Source organism: Synchiropus splendidus, chromosome 1 (assembly GCF_027744825.2).
Source record: "Synchiropus splendidus isolate RoL2022-P1 chromosome 1, RoL_Sspl_1.0, whole genome shotgun sequence".
NCBI classification, from domain to species: domain Eukaryota; kingdom Metazoa; phylum Chordata; class Actinopteri; order Syngnathiformes; family Callionymidae; genus Synchiropus; species Synchiropus splendidus.
Genome location: NC_071334.1, coordinates 7,325,531 through 7,343,002, shown reverse-complemented (window position 1 = coordinate 7,343,002; position 17,472 = coordinate 7,325,531). Strand labels below are relative to the sequence as shown.

The following is a 17,472-nucleotide window of genomic DNA, read 5'->3' as shown; positions in this document are numbered from 1 at the left end:
TGTCAAGTGTGTCACGGAATGAATTCACCTGTAACACAAACTTCGTCACAAAGTTCATGGTATGGAGCAGCCAAATGGTATTTCCTCATCGGAGAATGTATAAACCCTTGGAGTAATGCCTGATGAGATCATGTCCAGCTGCTGGGAATGTCTCCACTCTGGTGGAGAAACTTCTCATCATTCATCAGTCAGCGCTCACCGAAGCTGGAAGCGACTTCAGTTCGAAAGCTAGTGGAGCATCATCCGAGGCGTCATCACATGACTAGCCACTCCTGCTTCTGCAGTTGTTCAGTTGCTTTGTTCCTTGCAGTTGATGGCTTCCTCCTTGGACTCCGCAGCACCACATGCCCTCTGGACAACCATCAACACTCACGTCACACATGCTGAAGAGCTGCTGCTGCTGCTCTCGCTTCCAGTCCAACATGACTCTTTTATCCAGGTGGAGCCCAGTTGCGTGGATGGCGGTCATCTTCATGTGGGGCCATTTCTCAGACGGATCCCTCGACCTTCTGTCCAGGCAAGGTGTGTACCTTACACACAATGAGCATTAATGTTGATGCCATCAGATGTATAGTATAGCCGTCTCAAATATGGTCCGTTCCCTGGAGGGAGCTTTTTTTTTTTACAGTAGATTATTTGATAAAATTTAGAATCACAAATAAATGTTCAGGATGTATTTTTTCCTGTTCAATATAAATTCTACAATGTTCATCTAAATGCAAATAAAAAACACAAACTTAGCATGAATATATTTTAGCATTGAACAACATACCAAATGTGAAAACGGTCGTGTTGTCTACATGCAGCGGAGTTTGTGGCGTTTTGTCTGTATTGCTTTGATAAACAAGCCAACATGGATACACAGACATGAAAAACTGCATTTGTTTTTGAAGAAATGTAAAAACATTTAATATTTTAATCATAATGTAATCACATTTTCTTGGTAAAAATGAAGTTTTATTATTTGCTTTAACACCTGAAATAATGTGATACTAAGGCATATACTGTAAAACTCTAGTGTATGTTTTCATTTTTATTCAACTCAGTTCTAAATTCACAGTGTCATTGTTTTAGTCTTTAACTGTGTGAATCTATGAGCGACGGTGATCACTCGAGCAACAGTGAACAATAGTGTCACCTAACCACCTGGTGCACTTGGGTGACAGTGAGTCGGTGAGTCTTACGCAACCGCTAGCACAGGTAGATCCGAAGTTAGCATTGTTAGCAGATTAGCTACATTAGCACTTAAACTTCAGTCTTTAGAACAGAGGATACATAATCAAAATCAAATGTGAAGTATACTAACGTAAGTCAGGAGAGATTTTGTTTTTTATGCTTCACGTGTTTCATGTAGAAGCATAGAAATGTGTCAGAAAACTATTCTAGCGGGGCGGCAGGAAGATGTTTTTGAGCTGGATTCTGAGTCTATTTTATTTTTACAGATCGGTTGCTTCTGAAGGAGGAAGACAGCCCCAAGTGTTTCACGCGAACAGAGGACGACTTCACTTGCTTCGTGGAGACGGAAGACAACGGCACCTACGACATGTTCTACAGTTTTCACACGTGGGCGACGTCGCGTTCGACCCGATGCCTGCTGTCGTGTCCTGATCATAACCCTCTCTGTCATGTGACCACAGAACTTCAGCCATGAAAAGATGTGAGACGTCCACATGGCGGACAGAAGACTTGACTTTCCTGCACGTCTGCTCCTTCCCAGCGTCGGACGTCCACTCTTTTGTGGACACCATCGTGAAGGTGGTGGATTCAAAGGTCAACCGAACCATCTACAGCCGCACCGTCTCTGTGGAGGATCACTGTGAGAGAAACACTTTATAAACATGTTACACCAACACTGAATAAGTTTGATCTGTGACTTCAAATCGTCATTCAGTTTTTCATTTTTATTATTCAACATTGGATCTGTTAAAAAAAAAAAAACGCCGACCCCTTCGCCCTTGCCCTCAGTTCTCCTGAACCCACCACTCAATGTCACCCTGCATCCGACCGACCAGGTTGGTCAGCTGCTGGTGTCATGGCACCAGTCTGTTCCCACGTATTGGGAGGAGAAGGAGCGTTTCAGGATCAGGCACTGCTCAGAGGGTCTCGGGGAGCAGATGAAGGAGGTCTGCTTCACAAGTCGTCACCCGACAGATGACCCCAGTTTGTGTGCTGATCCTTCCTCCTTTCTATTGCAATGTACAGGGAAGCAAGAGTGGAGACGACACTGTGATCACGTTGGTACCAGGTGACGTGGTGCGTGTCCAGGTCTCAGTCAAGTGTGGGTACAACGAGAAAGCAGGACACTGGAGCAGCTGGTCGCCGGCTGTGCAAGCTGTTGCCCCACAAAGTGGCGGTGAGTGTTGGTTTTGTGGCTAAACTTATGTTCGTCCATGAGCCTTCATTCAGAAGAAGTCATTGTTAAAGAGGCTCCACCAAACTCTTCCTCTCATCTGCTCATTTCTGGTGCAGTTCGAGTGAGAAACATCAAAAATAACCATTAAAAAAAATAAAAAATTGAAGCGTCCATGCAGAGGTCACAATTTGTTTTGACAAAGTCATAAAATCTGTCAAAAGTTGGACGTTGCGTTCAGAGTGAACATCCTGGTCAGGAGAACATCATCTCTGGCAGAAATAATGCAGAGAAATACTGCCACCCACTGGTGAAGTTAGTGTATTGTTATATTGGTGGACACCGGGATTCTATCCGTACTCTGGAAGATTGAGCCCAAACCACTTTAAAAGATCATTTTTAAAAATAAAAAATAATGAATAGAAAGTCTGCATCTGTGCACATACACACGTGACGCTGCTCTGCAAATAATCTAAGATGAAACACTGGAGTCTCAACTTCCTGTCCTGCTGTAAGTGATTTATTGAAGTGTTTTTATTTATTTATTTATTTTGCAGAGGAGGTTTCGCTTGTTTGCTTCACGGCTGACCTGCAGGTGGTGACCTGTCAGTGGAGCAGCAGCAGTTTGGGAAACAGCAGCCAGATGTTTTACAAGATGCATCTGAGGTAGGGTGGTTGTCGTTGGACACCCAGGGTGTGTTAACCTCTTTTCTTTGCCTCACTTGGCAGTGAAACGGTGAGCTGGACCGCCTGGACCCAGTGCCTGACCGAGGGCCACGTGGCTGACAGGTGCACTTTTCGCGCAGCTCACTCCATGAAGGTCAAAGTCAGAATCCTCAGTCACTTCAACCAACTGGTCCGAACCTTCTACACGCCAGAGTTCGCCCTGCAGAGCAGCAGTGAGAGACCAACCCGTCGCCGTCAAGTCTTGACAAATGGTCTTAGTCTTCACTTTCTCTCGCAGTCAGAACTTCGCCACCAGCTCAGTTGAAGGTGGCGTCAGAGGAAGGGAAGCTGTGTCTGAAATGGAACGCACCAAACCTGTCAGTGGCGGCTCATCTGTTGTATGAAGTGGCTCAGCAGACCGGGGGCCAGTCGGAGGCCTGGACGGTAGGAAGCCGCTGAAACTTGAAACATCTGTCAGGCCTTTTTAAATGGCTTGAGAGTTTCACTTTCTATTGCTATCATTCACTTTTGATCAACTTTGATCACGTACACTGAAATGACTTGTGCTTTCTGTCTACGTTTCTTAAAAATATTGTGATACTCCATCAATTAAAAACATAAAGTAACAAAATACTAATTGTAATATTTCAGGATGATTATTATACGTAGTTATTATTTTATTGGTTTGGATGTTTATGAGATCGATAATAAATAAACAACATTAATAAATAAATAATAAATGGTGACACAAACTTCAATTATTTTAAAGTGAAGTCTTTGTTTCACATTAAATAGTCACACGACAGATATATTTTTCATGATCAGCGGCCCAGAGTCGATAATGTTGCTTCGGCAGAAACATAGGATTAGTAGCATTGCTGGGTGCAGTTACATTGAACGGACACTAGAGAGCAGCAGGCCTCACATGCCGCCTCCTCCAGACGTCCTCCCTGGTGGGTCCTTCAACTGAGATGTGTCTGGAGGTTCCAGCTGGGACTCACTACAGAGTGAGAGTCAGAGCCAAACCGGACGACGACTCTGTTTACTCTGGCCACTGGAGCGACTGGTCAGACGAGCTGAGTGGAGACACGCCGCCTGGAACAGGTCAAGGGTCACATGTGATGCGAGATGTGGTCTCCTCTCTCGCGGTTAATAAACTCACCCTCATTTCTCCTCCTCTGCAGACACCGCTGTGATGATGAGCATCCCAGTCATGTTGCTGCTGGTGGCTGTCATCCTCTTCGCACTGTTCCCTTCGTACTTAAAGTAAATGTTTCAACTTCACACCCAACGGCTCATCTGTTGTCTTAACAGTTTCCTACCTGTCTCTGATCCTCAGCAAAGTCAAGGAATATTTCTGGCCTCCGGTGCCCAACCTGGACAAAGTCCTTCAGAGCTTTCTGACGGAGATCGACAACCAAAAATGGGTAGGTCTCCAAGCACAAAGTCTTCAGTTGAAATCATGGACGTGTTTGTCAAAGGCCGTGCCATGTTCCAGGAGCTGTCGGTCACCGCGAAGCAGTGCCCTGAGGAAACGTCCCCCTCCGTGGTGGAGGTGATGTCCAGCGATGAGACCTCAGAGCCTCCCAGCATCTCCTCCAGTGAGGAGCAGCTGGAGCTCAGCCCAGCTGAGGGACTGTTTCCCGAGTATGTGACCCTGAACCGAGACAGTCTCAGCCTTTGCCCCGTCAGGAACAAGTACATCTGCGAACAGCCGGCGGAGAAGAGAGGACCAGAGATAGACGGCGAGTGTCCTGAGGAGACGAGTCCCTGCACCGACACACCCAGCACCAACTTCCTCAACCACTCGTACCTGGCTCTCGCTGAAGCTGCAGGTGGACTCAGCGCTGCGCCCAGTCAAAACCTCTATACAAACCTGTGAACTGCAACCAGTGAGCAGATGAGATCAGCTGAAGAAGCAGAAGTCACCGGGGAGGAAATGAGGAAGAAACCAGAGAGAAGGTGAAGTCACCTACAAGAGCACAACAGAGGGGTCAGGTGTACCTCCCTGATGGATTTGACAAGCAAAGAAAGGGTGGTTTTAGAGAGCAGACGATCAATCCCTAATGAGTGGCCTCTGGGAGGCGACTCTGGTTTCCTCCCACTGGTCAAAAACAGAGAAAATGAATGGAAGACTAGTGTCCCCCAGCCCTCGACTGCTAAGCATTTAGAGGACTGTACAGCCAGTGCTGTCCACTAGAGGGAGCTGTATAACAAGATAATGTCGTCTATGTCGCATGGACTGTTTCTGCATGTGATTTTCGTTTGTTGCTACACGTTGTTTCCTGTATATTGTATATATATTAATGGTTCGAGTGAAAAGTGATTGTAAACACTGTTGACTACATACATTCGTACTCTTCCATATTTATACTCGTGATTGAAGGTTTCTTTTTTGTACTTCAGTGTAAATAAAGACTGAAAATAATCGTTTGAAATTGTTCTCTCTCTCTCATTTTTGACGTGTTTAGAGTCACAAACTTTCTGCAAGTCAATAACTGCAATTGCAGATTACTCTAACTCTGGATTCTAGCCAAAACTGAATGCATGTAATACTTCAAACATAACATGACGAATGTCGAGGTGTTTCACCCTCTTGAATCCTAAAACCTGCATTGACATCCACTTCAAGAGGACACTTGAAATGACAGTACATCAAAACTGTTATTTTACTTAAGTTTCAAAGTCATGTAGCTACACTTGTCCTTCCCTTTAAAACGGCACACATCCCAGGGAGACCTCAAACTTGAGCTGAGCGCCCTCTGTAGTCACACCACCATTCACCACATCCATGAACATTATTGGTTGTTTCTGTTGTCCACCCTGCCTACACTCTCCTCTTCTCCGCCATCATTACTCTGGATGCTTGACCCAAAATACTTCCAACAGTTTCACCACCTCTCCTTTGTACTAACTTTCATTCCTCTTCTCTGAACTGACTCTCCCTGGATGTTCGAACACTGCATAACCACATGCCACTGACCACCTCCTCCTAGGTAACAGACACAGGACGATATTGGCTTTTGCTTTCTGAGCTAATCTGTCATGAGAGCTGAAAACTTTACTTCACTACAGACTTTTCTCACTGTGACCTTTACCTTTTACTGCGACATCGAGGTTTTAAACGTTCAGATTAAATCAGAGCCCTATAAAGTTCAGTGCTAATATGAGAGTAATGACCTGGAGAACTGGATGTTCTGATGATGTCATCGCTCCTTCAAGTCCCGGCCCACTGCTGGAGTCGCACTCCAACACTGGACATCACGTTCGCAGCTGGGGCCGAGGCCCATGACATCATGGCTGTAAATTAGCAGAGGTGGAACCGAGCGGAGTCGACGCCACACTGTGTTTACTGCTAGAGCGGCTTCTCCTTCTCTTGAAGCATTTTTTCCACGTTTGCTCAGCGGTGGCTCGGCTGGACGTCCAGCACTTGGAATCACCTGCTGATGTCACTTCCTGAACTTTCACCCACAAGCACAGGGAAGTGGTTTCAGAGGAACTGAAGTCACATTAATATTCACGGTGAACCCGTGAATATAGAGTCAGCGTCTCTTGTGGCAGGGCCGGCTCCGAGGGGGCATCTGAGGGGCCCCATCTGGACGGACTCACACACCCGGGTCACAAATACTGTCCCTGGAAAACACGTGTGTGTTTATTGTTTCTGTTTCATACCAGTCTGCCACGAGTCTGTGTGTGTGTGAATCGGTGCAGGCAAGTAGGTTTCTGCATGTGTCTAATGCGCGTCCGTTTTTGTGTCGACATTTACTCTGTCTATCTCTGTAGCCTGTGTGTGTGTTCTTGTACTATCTTTGTGGGAACCTGTACGAGTTTTTAAATCAACAGAGTGAGGACATTTTGGTCGTTCCTCACTTTGTCAAGCCTCATTTTGAGGGTTAAAACTACAAAATAACTCAGTTATTATCATTGGATTTCAGTTTGGCTAAGAGTAAAGGTTAAGGTCAGCCATTTGTTTTGGACGGTTAGGTTTAGGTGGAGAGGCTGGGGGAAAGGGTCCCCACAAAGACATACAAACGTCTGTATGTGTTGGAGTGACATCGATCAAGTTTCCATCCAAATGTTTCAACATTTTTTTTTTAGCAAATTTAGCGAAAAAGTGACTTTATGCCGTTTCCATTTGTTATTTTGGCTTGAGAGAGTGCGCCATGTGATGATGTCATCAGAGAGCGCCTCTCTGCCACAAAACAAACTCGACTGACAGTCAGTGATCATGAACAGATTCCTGATTTCAGTTTCTTCATCCCAAAAAATATATCTCACTTTATCGCCCGTCACCATTTTTTTGGACCACAACGTATTCGTGTCACAAGATACGATACCTGCCAAGTCGTATTTTTTTTATGCTTATTTTTGCAAATTGTTGGATGGAATTGGATGGATTACCACTGAAAAAATCAGTGGCAAAAAGTACAACACATTATGGCTGACAGCATAGTTTGGTTTGATGAAAACATGAAATCGTCGAGTAACACGTGTGGATACTGGCTCTTTATTTGCACATCAAGAAAGAAGAGAGAAACCAGAGAGCAACCACAGTGTCTTCACAATTGTACAGTAGTTAGGTGATTCATGTCTTTCATTCCGAACTAAATGCTCGGCTTCAAACCTTTTAACTGTTTCTCATCATGCTACCAAAATAATAGTAGTCAAGACAAAGCAACAGGTTGTCACCAAGATGGCTCTTTGTTTCACTTGAGTTGGAGCTCTCCGGTTGCTGTTAGAGATGGATGAAGGCAAAGTTTACAACTGGTTGAGGCTGACTTAGCATTAGCTTACGCTTAGCTTAGCAATGACTTGATAGTCTTTGAAAGTCTTTCAAAGAACAGTTTGTATAAACCTAAGATTTCACATGTTTGAGTGCCACTTTACCTTTAGTTGTGAGACTACTCTCCAGCTCAAATTCAAGAATCAAATACAGATCTAAAGAGAAACATTGTTCATTATTAATTGGTTATTAATACTAGTTTGGCAGTTTAGAAAGGTATCGTGCGTATGTTGCTCCCCACATTACAGGTGAAGACCTCAGGCTCAGGATATTGGGAGAAAGGGAGGACAGAAGGTGGACCAGGAGGAGGTCAGAGTCTTTGGCAGGATGAGGTTTGTAGCTCGCAGAAGCAGAGCAGTTGATGACCTGGATGGTGTAAGCATTCGCTCCTTCTTCCTCCCCGTGTGTTTTAAGACAGGTAGCATGTGTTACAGAGGATGACCTGCTCTGGACAGCAGGCATGAGAAGATCAGTCGAGGAGAGAGGAAGGGGCTCCTGAGGGAAGAAACGGAGGAGTGTGGAGGACAGTGAGACGGCTGGAACAGTGACTGAGTAGACAACTCTGGTGCAACGGCTTTTAAAATTTGAGAACTTTTCTCTGAAATGGGGGTGGGACAAAATGACTACAGCAAGTGTAGTCCCACGGTACCTTCAAATATTTGCTCTCCAACAAGCTAGTCTGCACCGTTACATTGCGTTTGAGAATGCCAGCTTGAGTTCCGAGACAAACTGGAGGAACAGTAGTTTCATTTGGCTCCATCATGAATTCCTATCGGAGGTTTCAGCACCAATGTTTTGTTGTTGTTCATCTACTTAAGGCCACATCAGCTCCTGCTACTCATATTTCTACTGACTCGCCACTGCATCGGGTCCAGTTCAACTGATCAAAATATAAAACGTTCTGTGTCGTCAACCATCGAGTCTCAGCTCTGGAGGTTTAAAGGCCCATTTATGCTCAGTGTTACGCACAGATCTGGATATGGACGGAGCCTTCTGTCAGTGCGCCGCCTTTATTTTGTCTGTATTTCCGCATCTTTCCGCAAAGCTTACGGACCAAACGGAGCAGTACCACCAGAAACCATTGGGGGGGGGGGCAGTGTTGCTGTCACTACCCGATACTCTAGAGAGACATGAAGAAGACATAACAATGGTGGAAACTGTCCGTCCTCCAGTCACGACATAATTTTTTTTTGGACTTTGTCGTTGTCATGAATTATTGATGCTGGGCTGCTCCCCCTGGTGGATATATTGGTGAAGAGCACTGCCAATGCAAAGAACCATGAGGTCAGTGATGGTGACGTTTGAAACGGACACGGACGTTTTCGCACTTAAAAGGAGCTTAAGTCGGGCTAAAGTGTACAGCAGGTCCTCGACTAGCGACGTACCCAACACTTCTAGCGCCATGAGGCCTTTATGATGTTTTCAGCATAAATACACTCGTCACACATGAACTAGTTCTATAACATCCAGAAGAGAAGGTAAGCTGTGCAGTGCTGAGCCGAACATTTCATAATCGGTATCGGTTCACATCCTTGTGAATGGCAGATAAACATGCATGTGTCATATGATGATGGGAAGCAAAGTTGAGCAGTGCAGTTTGACTTTAATGTAGAAATTGAGTAAATCGAGGGCCTACCGTGTCAGCAGAGCCTTTTGGCTGGTGAAGCATGAGTGTCAGTGTCACGCTAAACTCACTTCATGAGGTGAGAAAAAGGAGTTTTTACGGTTAAATGAGAGGCAAATGGGCGAGTTGTGTAACACAGCTGCTGTTTGGGGTGACCGGGTTCAGTATTTGGGGGTATTTGAACTGGCCTGAACTGGACCACCATGAGTGGTAAGGTGGAGGGACCGAGCCTCAGTTGCACCTGAATGCGTACAGAGCTGCGGCGGGCTGAAGACACTTGGTTCAACAAGGCTATGAAGAATTAAGGCTGAAGAGTTGGACCATCGAGGTGGACTTCACAGGCTAATGAGGGTTAACTAACTCATCTAACTGACTACAGGAAAGAAAAGACCTTGAAATGATCTCGTAAATTCAAACTTCTCGTCTTAAGACATTTAATTGAGGTGTGCATCAGAAGGATGGTTCAAAACCGGACCCCTCCTCAGCGCCGCGCTGAGCCTGCTACAGAAGCTCTGGCTGGTTTCACGCACTGAGGGGGCGCCAGTGAGCACGCTCAGATGGAGGCCTTCTTGTTGATGAGCACAGAGCAGCAGGTGAGCGCGCCGTCCACTTTGACCTTCTCGGAGTTGGACACAGGGATCAGCGTGTAGTCCTTCAACTTCTCGAACACCTGCACGACACAGTTCTTCAGTCAGACAGGAAGACATCTCCCTCAATGACACGTTTAAATTAAAGCAACATTGTGTAGTTTAAGAGTATGTGTTTTTGGCGGCACCGCTGGTAAAACAGTGTAATAGCAAACTGTCATAAAGATTCCCAGTCCCCGCCCCACCATCTCATGTTTATTTGTCCATTAGGAAGAACCGTAGAAACTGCGAAAAATGTATTCAAAGATGGCAACATACACAACACTGTCCAGCATCTATCGATCATGTCTACACTGCTCTGGGCTCTTGGTCGGTCGGGTTCCTGTTCCTGGTCTTTCTGGACCCTTGACTGAATGACGGCTTGCTGTGAACTAGCCTGGTGGTCACATGGGTGGCGTCACTCTCAGGACACGCCCATTGTCAGGTCACCTAGTGCGTTACTTCATCTAGAGGTTTGTTATACTAATAACTAAAGAGCCAGACTATGATTTATAACTGTTCAGAATGAAGCCTACATCATGGAGAATATGAGGAATATGAAGTGATTCTTCTTTGCATTAACTTAAGCATCGACTATAATCTACTTTCCACTTTGTCCTTCCACTGACCTTCAAATCCTAACTCTTTCAGCAAGACTACTTGTTGCTCTATTGGCAGATTTTTCACTATTTCCAGGTACTTTTACCTTGAAATTTGGAGTGAAAATAAGACTAGACTTGGTAAGATATTGATATACCTCCGTCGGACTCTGTCCATCGTCTGCGCTCATTCACTGATAGGCCCATCTTCCGTCCATCATTAACCTCAACAACTTATCCCTCTTTCTGTCTAAATCCGTCCCTTCATTTCCAAAGTTTCTCATTCAACATTTCAATTTCCGTTTGCTTCTGTGGAGTGTCTGAGCCTCTTTGCTGTGGCTGCTGTGGAATAATTCAGTGATTCACTAACAGAACCCAGTGAAAATCCATGAGAAAAGCATTCCTCATGAGCGTGTCCATTTCTTCATTTCCACATCTTGGTTCTCTCAGCCCGCCTCCAAGCATCCATCCCTCTCCTTGTCTGTTTTCACTGATCTGCCCTTCAGTCTCAGTGAATTCAGGCTGACTTAAAGACGAGCTGCCGTTGCCAGGGAAAGGTTTCTCCTGCTGTTTACTGCACCGCCCTCCATTATCTCTATTTTTTATTGTTCCCGAGTGAGTTTCGTAACGGTGCCGGACAAGTTGGGTTCGTGTGGCACAGCTGTGGCACAGGTCCGACTCCGGGAACTCGGTGTCCTCCACGGTTTGTTATCTCTGTTAAACTGGACCCAGCAGTCTCGTCAGGACCCCCTGCCAGGTGGAACTCTTATGCAACTTCACAGGAAAACTAAAAATAGATCAGAGAAGATGAGCGAAATCGCAGAGGCCACAGAGTCGGTGAGCTCCTCTGGGGAACTCCACGGATCCTCAACAGCTTGTGTTATGTCTCAGTCGATTAAAATTATTACAACTTTCCACCCCCAAAAAAAAGGTTCCCGGCCAGCATCTGGAGGGTCCCTGGCAGAGCACGCGCAGCTTAAACACTGCGCCATATGGTGCGTTAAAAGGAGCCATAAATAGACTTTATTATGATCAAGATGGATTCCTCAGATCATCTTTGCTGGAAGCACAGCGCAGCCTCAGTGCAGTTGAAGTCCAGAGATGATCATTTTGTGAATTCCTTCTTCTAAAAATACCAGCAGGAGGTTGGGGTTTCAACCGCAGAGAACATTTTGAGGTCTGAAGACGGTTCGAGATGATGGCAGGCGGCTGGGATCGCTCCGCGGAGATTGCTTCTGACTTGTTGATACGTGGACCTGGAAGCATCCAAATGTCACCTACTTCACAGACGTTCCTCAACCCCGAGAGTGGAACAATAAGACTCGCTGTGGAAAACAATCTGCCAGGGGAAACATGACTTCTACGCAGTGTCATGTGAGGTCGTCGCAGAGACTCAACTCAATGGTGCACTAACCCATGAGTCACACGTCGGGGTCAGAGATGATCCCCAATGAAGCTGAGAGAAATTAAGAACGTGAAGGTTTGATCGGTCAGTGAGATGTTGAGAAGTATGGAAGTATTGGGTCCCACACATCTGAGTGAGTCCAGGGAGGTAGACAGGAAATAGCTGGGTCAGACTCGTCGTATTGGTGAGTAACATTCCACCTATCTGACTGACTCATTAACGGCTGAGTCCAATGAATCGAAGTGAGTCCCAGCGACCCAGTCAGGACGCAACTCTATCAGTTAGGATGAGCTGAGTCATGAGTCCCACACATCAGAGTCAGTCTCAGATTCCAAACCTGTGCATCGAAGAGCACTATCAACGTTGCAGGGAGTCAGGGGCAAATATGCAAATATAAATTTTGAATGTCAACATTTAAAAACAAACTGCACGTGGCATGGATCCCCACCACAGCGTGTTGGACTCAGGAGTTGTTTTGCTCAGAGGTCTGGACAGGATGTGGACAGACAAAGGCATGTCCTCGTAAAACCCCAGTCAGTAAATCAGCCTGCTGTCCGTCCCGACTCGGCCTCTTCCTCCCCGAGCTGCAGCGCGATGGGTTACATAAGCGCCAGTTCACCTTGATGCTCTCGGGATGCTCCTCCGCCGTCATGTGCAGCAGCACTTGGCCCTTGTCGGGGAGGTTCATGTAGATGGTGTTGGCGGCCAGGTCGTCCGGCACCGTCAGCTTGTCGTAGCGGTGGTCGCTCATCTGCTGCATAATCTGGCCAAAGACAAAGACACAGGAGACGGTGAGGCACTTCCACTTCCACGTGTGTTGCAGCAGGCTTGTGATTTATTCACACGCCCTGGCGAAAACACACTGTCAAAAATCCTGCAAAGTGGGAGATAAAAAACTATTTTAAGAGGCAGAACTCAAATTTATTTACAGCTCAAATGTTCCACAACGACACAGTGTTTTTCCACAAAACTTTATTTAGCTGTGAGTTTTGTTCTACTGTTTTTGTTCAACTATATTTAAACTGATGACAGTTTAGCTTTGGTTCGTGCTGCAGCCAGAAGGTCGCAGCTCAAACACTATGGCTTATTTGTCCAACGGATGAATCCTGCATTAAGTCAGTAGGAACACATTTGTTTTTTTCCCCTCGTGTAATGTTTACTCATGCTTCTTCAGTCTCTTTTTAATATCCAGGCAATCCTCCAGATCCCTGGCCATCTCCTGGACTGACTCTTGACTTTGTCTTGTCTCTTCTCCGTGCACGCTGGCTGTGAACCGTCATTACTTTCAATGAGGTGCAAAAGCACAAACAACCTCCGCTTGTTCCACAGTGGGCGTCAGTGGAAGAGCTGAAGTGAAGCTCAAATTGGTGGCAACAATGGAGTGAATGTTTCAGCCACACGGTCGCTGCAGTAGTAAAGTCAATGATATTGAAATTAACTTCATTAAGTGTAATAGCATGATTTGCATGAATTATTGTGGCACAATAAGGAGCTTCAGCGACGACTGCAAAATTACACTCACTAACAGCACGCACATCTATTAAACAAAAAGGATGTGTGTATGCTTGTAAACGTAAGTGTGTGTGTGGTTAACTGTGTTTGTGAAAAGGTGCTTTTAGTTTTTAACACTCGTGCGTTTGCGTGGTTCAGCATGGGAATAGCTTTTTGTGGTTTTAGGTTTGCGTGTGTCACGTTGTATGAGGGTTTTTTGTGTGTGTGTGTGTGTGTGTCAGTGAGTAATTGTGTGCACAGTGTGTGCATGTATTTGAAATAGAGGTCGACCAACATGTCAGCCGTTTTTGGGCCATTTTTCTCTTATCGGTCCACAAGGCAGTCGGCCTCTATCATATCGGCCCCTACCGATATTTGTCCAATTGCGCCCTCTTGTATTGAGAATATGCCACTCATTCGTTCCTTTGAAATCTACTGCCTTTTCTTTCTTTTTTTGTTAATTCATGATTTCATCAGTTATGGATTCATTTCTACTTTTCCCCTCCAATCTGTTAGCTACGCCACTGTCTGCATTGCATGTTGTTTGTAAAGGTTATCGGACCGTTTTTTCAAACATTTTTCTGTTCAACTTCTGTTCAAAGCAATAAAACCGTTCTGCATCAAAGTCTATACTGTGGTTTGCAAACAAATCAATATCTCCATAATGTAATTTTCATAATACCAAAGCCCTATCTGACAAATATCGGCCCTGAATATCGACCTAATTTCGGTTATGGGCTTTCCTAAGTCACCAAATATCGATATCAGCCCTAAAAAAAAGCTCAAACTCACGGCAGCTCTCTCTGAGACTGACTTCCTGCAAGTGTTCAGGACGAGCAGCCGGAATAGAAGCTGCAGCTAGGTACTGGAAGACGGTGACTCACAGGCGAAAACATATTAAATCACTTCACTGGATAAAGTGATACTGGCGGCAAAGTTGAGTCCCAAAACACTCAAGTATCTTTCAGCCTCTGCTTCTAAAACCTGTGGCCTCCTGAGAGCTCTGGTTTCATCTCGGCAACATTTCCACGTTCCCGCCTGAGTGTAGTGGTCATAAATAGTTTGAACGGTGTCATTTACTGCCATGACGGCTGTCACATGACCAACATCAGTTAATCGAATCAAAAACAGCCTGTGTGGTGCTGCTCGTGCAGGGTTCCTCCAGGTACTCTGCTTTCCTCCCACAGTAAAAAACACAAATTGTGGATAGGTGTGACTAGTGACGTGTGGATGAGGTATCATGAAACAGTGTTGCAGGGTTGATGAAACAGTGTCCTAGAGGCCACTAGATGGCGCTCTTTGTTTAGAAATGTTTTTTAAAAAGGTTTCATTGAATTAGCTGTTCAAGTACAAAGATTTTACAGCAGACACAGTATCATGAAACCTCATCTACCCATCGCTAGATCAGGCATGTTATGGACACCCATCTAAATTATTTTTTTAAATTCATTCATTGATGATATTAAATAACCAGTGCTGAGTGGACACCCGTCAGGATGAGGGGCCCATGTGTCCTTGTGGACCAGACAAATTCCCAGGTCTCTCGCGAGTGTGTTACGTGATCACATCAGCCCAAAATGAAAACACTCTCCATGTGCGTGACGGCCAAAACGGTCTCTCACACACGGGGGATTAGAGGAGGTGCAGGGAGAGTCAACTGCAGCCAAGAGCTGCTCGCTTCGGTGTTGTTCAACAGTCAAAACACAGAGGATCAAGCGCGTGGGACCAACTCTGAAGACACCACACGTCTACCGTGGTGTTTGGAGAACGCCTGGGGATGATGGCAGACATTTGATGTGGTTTCAGTGTGAAGGACAGCTGGGAAATACAGACTGATTCCCAGTAGGAATTCTGCAAAGGCCAGAGAAGTGTTTTGTGAGGTCGCTCTGACATGGGGGTGAAGGTACATCTGAGCTTAGTGTGGCTCCACTTTCATTGTATGTGGAATGGATCTCAACTACCGTGAACATCAGGAGCTTATTTCAAAACCAGACAAAGAGAGGAAACTGTGGTGTGATAACTCAGATTCAGAAGGTCAACGTTTAGGCAGTAGACACTGCAAAAAGCCAAAAATGGATGAGCATGGCGTAGATTTTTGTTTTACACCTGCGGACCATGAGACGCACAGTTTTAATACACCGCTCCGCCATGTGGTGGCAGCAGTGCGTCATTCGATTGACGTAAAAGTCAAAGACGCTGAAGAAGACAGTGGCAAGTTTGTTGCAAACAATGAAGTCCTCGAAAGATGATAAAGAAAGTGATGCCACCCCACCAACAGTAAAAACTGTAAGCACCTGTTAAAGCAGTTTCGAAATATAATTTGACATTTTTACAGCAACGCTTTCATTTGCACTTTACTGTTTATTTTGGGGGAAAAAAACATGTATTTATATTATTTTTATTTTATGATATTTAGATATTGTTCTGTTATATTTATGGTATCGTTAAATTTATGTCCAGTTTTTTCATTTTTTTCAATAGTTTGCATCAACTATTCTCTTCTAATTTAATCAAGCGTATTCATTTTTTATTTTTTTGTTTAAGTACATTTGATGAATATAACTTTTGAGTTTTGATAACAAATACCATGGCGATGATCACATGGTTTCATCTCATTTCACAAGATGGTTTTTGAATATGAATGAAATGTAGCATTATTAATGCAGTTCTATTACTTGAATGGGTCCCAGGCCCATCTGCTCTGGAAAAGACAAAAAGGACCGCTGGCTTATATGGAACCAGTTTAAGTTAAAGTGTCTGATGCTGGCTGACTATTCCAACTGAAGCTTGAGTCATCTCAAGCTCAACTTGCACTAGTGAGGCTCCCGGCTACAGGCACCTTGGTCTCACTTGGGTTGACCAGGAGGCTGAGTTGTGGGATAAATGGCTCCACCCACAGCCAGGAGGACGGCATGAACCATCCAGTGCCTCTAGGTGCTACAGAGACATACAGACAACACAACTCATTTGCTTTGATCTGTGTCTGTGAAATGGTATCAGTCGACGATGCTCGATAAAAAGGCTGCGTCAGCGCTGAGCCGCTGCTGGGTATATCCACACCAGTCCAAATTCCCAGGTCTCTTGCAAGCGTGTTACGTCACACTGTTCTGTGTCTGATATTCAAGACTATCAGAGGCTTGTATCCTCTCACGCTTACATAAATCACGATGTCTCTCCCTCCAGTCGAAAGCCAACTGGCCCCGCTCCAGTTCATACACAGCGCTGAGCGGGCAGCAGAATGTGCTCGGTCAGAAAAGCCCAAACCAAAATATTTACGGGAAGGTAATGAACTCCCCCCCCTCCACCACCACCACCCGGGGGGGGGGCAGGCAATGACAGTCAGTCAACAAAGAGCCACAGTGAGGGCTCCCGTAACTCCAATCTGGATCTTGTTTTGGATATTTACAATGCTTGTGGGGCTAATGCCCAAGTGCTTAGCGACAATGCTCCTTTTCTCCCACAAACAACAGTGGCACGGATCCTGCTAGCGTCCTAATGTGGAGGGGAAATGAGAAGGAGATGACTTCCTGTTGATCTACAACAAGCCTTTATTATCGCCCCGCGACGCATGTCAGGAATTATTATTGCTGGGGTGTTTGGAGCAACACCGCCAGGATGTGGGAACAAAAGCTGTGGCAATTATTTGGGCCATCTGGCAGAGCACGAGTTCAAATATACACAGGGAGATTTTTTTAATCCGTAAATGATTCTTGTTCGACGCACATGAGCTCCAGTCACAAAGTAACCAACGTAATGAAGCAGCGCAACAATGATTTCCGCTTCACAATGTATGAGAATGTGTTTTTCAAATACAAAACAGCGCCACGTAGAGGAGGCTGCTGACGAAATTCTGGCAACCCACTCCACTATTCTTGACTGTCCGACCCATGTCTTCCTCTTTATTTGATCAGTACTCTGTTGTCCATGG

At 45.4% G+C, this 17,472-nt stretch overlaps 2 protein-coding genes across 3 annotated transcripts in view; one reads left to right on the top strand and one right to left on the bottom strand.

Annotated features, from left to right (window-relative positions):
• The first annotated feature begins 133 nt into the window (after positions 1–133).
• Positions 134–5,423, top strand: mpl (MPL proto-oncogene, thrombopoietin receptor). The gene is made up of 12 exons (XM_053887637.1): positions 134–522; positions 1,443–1,563; positions 1,638–1,816; positions 1,966–2,123; positions 2,203–2,353; positions 2,908–3,016; positions 3,080–3,249; positions 3,315–3,460; positions 3,958–4,120; positions 4,201–4,282; positions 4,356–4,443; positions 4,515–5,423. The coding sequence occupies exons 1-12, from the start codon at positions 345–347 to the stop codon at positions 4,896–4,898; spliced, it is 1,929 nt and encodes a 642-aa protein (XP_053743612.1). The 5' UTR covers positions 134–344; the 3' UTR covers positions 4,899–5,423.
• Positions 5,424–7,489: 2,066 nt separating this feature from the next.
• Positions 7,490–17,472, bottom strand: part of ddah1 (dimethylarginine dimethylaminohydrolase 1) — a 79,017-nt gene continuing 69,034 nt past the window's right edge. For both annotated transcript variants that reach the window (XM_053854266.1, XM_053854267.1), the window contains exons 6-7: positions 12,673–12,816; positions 7,490–10,093 (exon numbers count right to left, since the gene is read on the bottom strand). In XM_053854266.1, the coding sequence (XP_053710241.1) occupies positions 9,977–10,093; positions 12,673–12,816 (261 nt within the window). In that variant the 3' untranslated portion in view covers positions 7,490–9,976. The remainder of the gene's footprint in view (positions 10,094–12,672; positions 12,817–17,472) is intronic.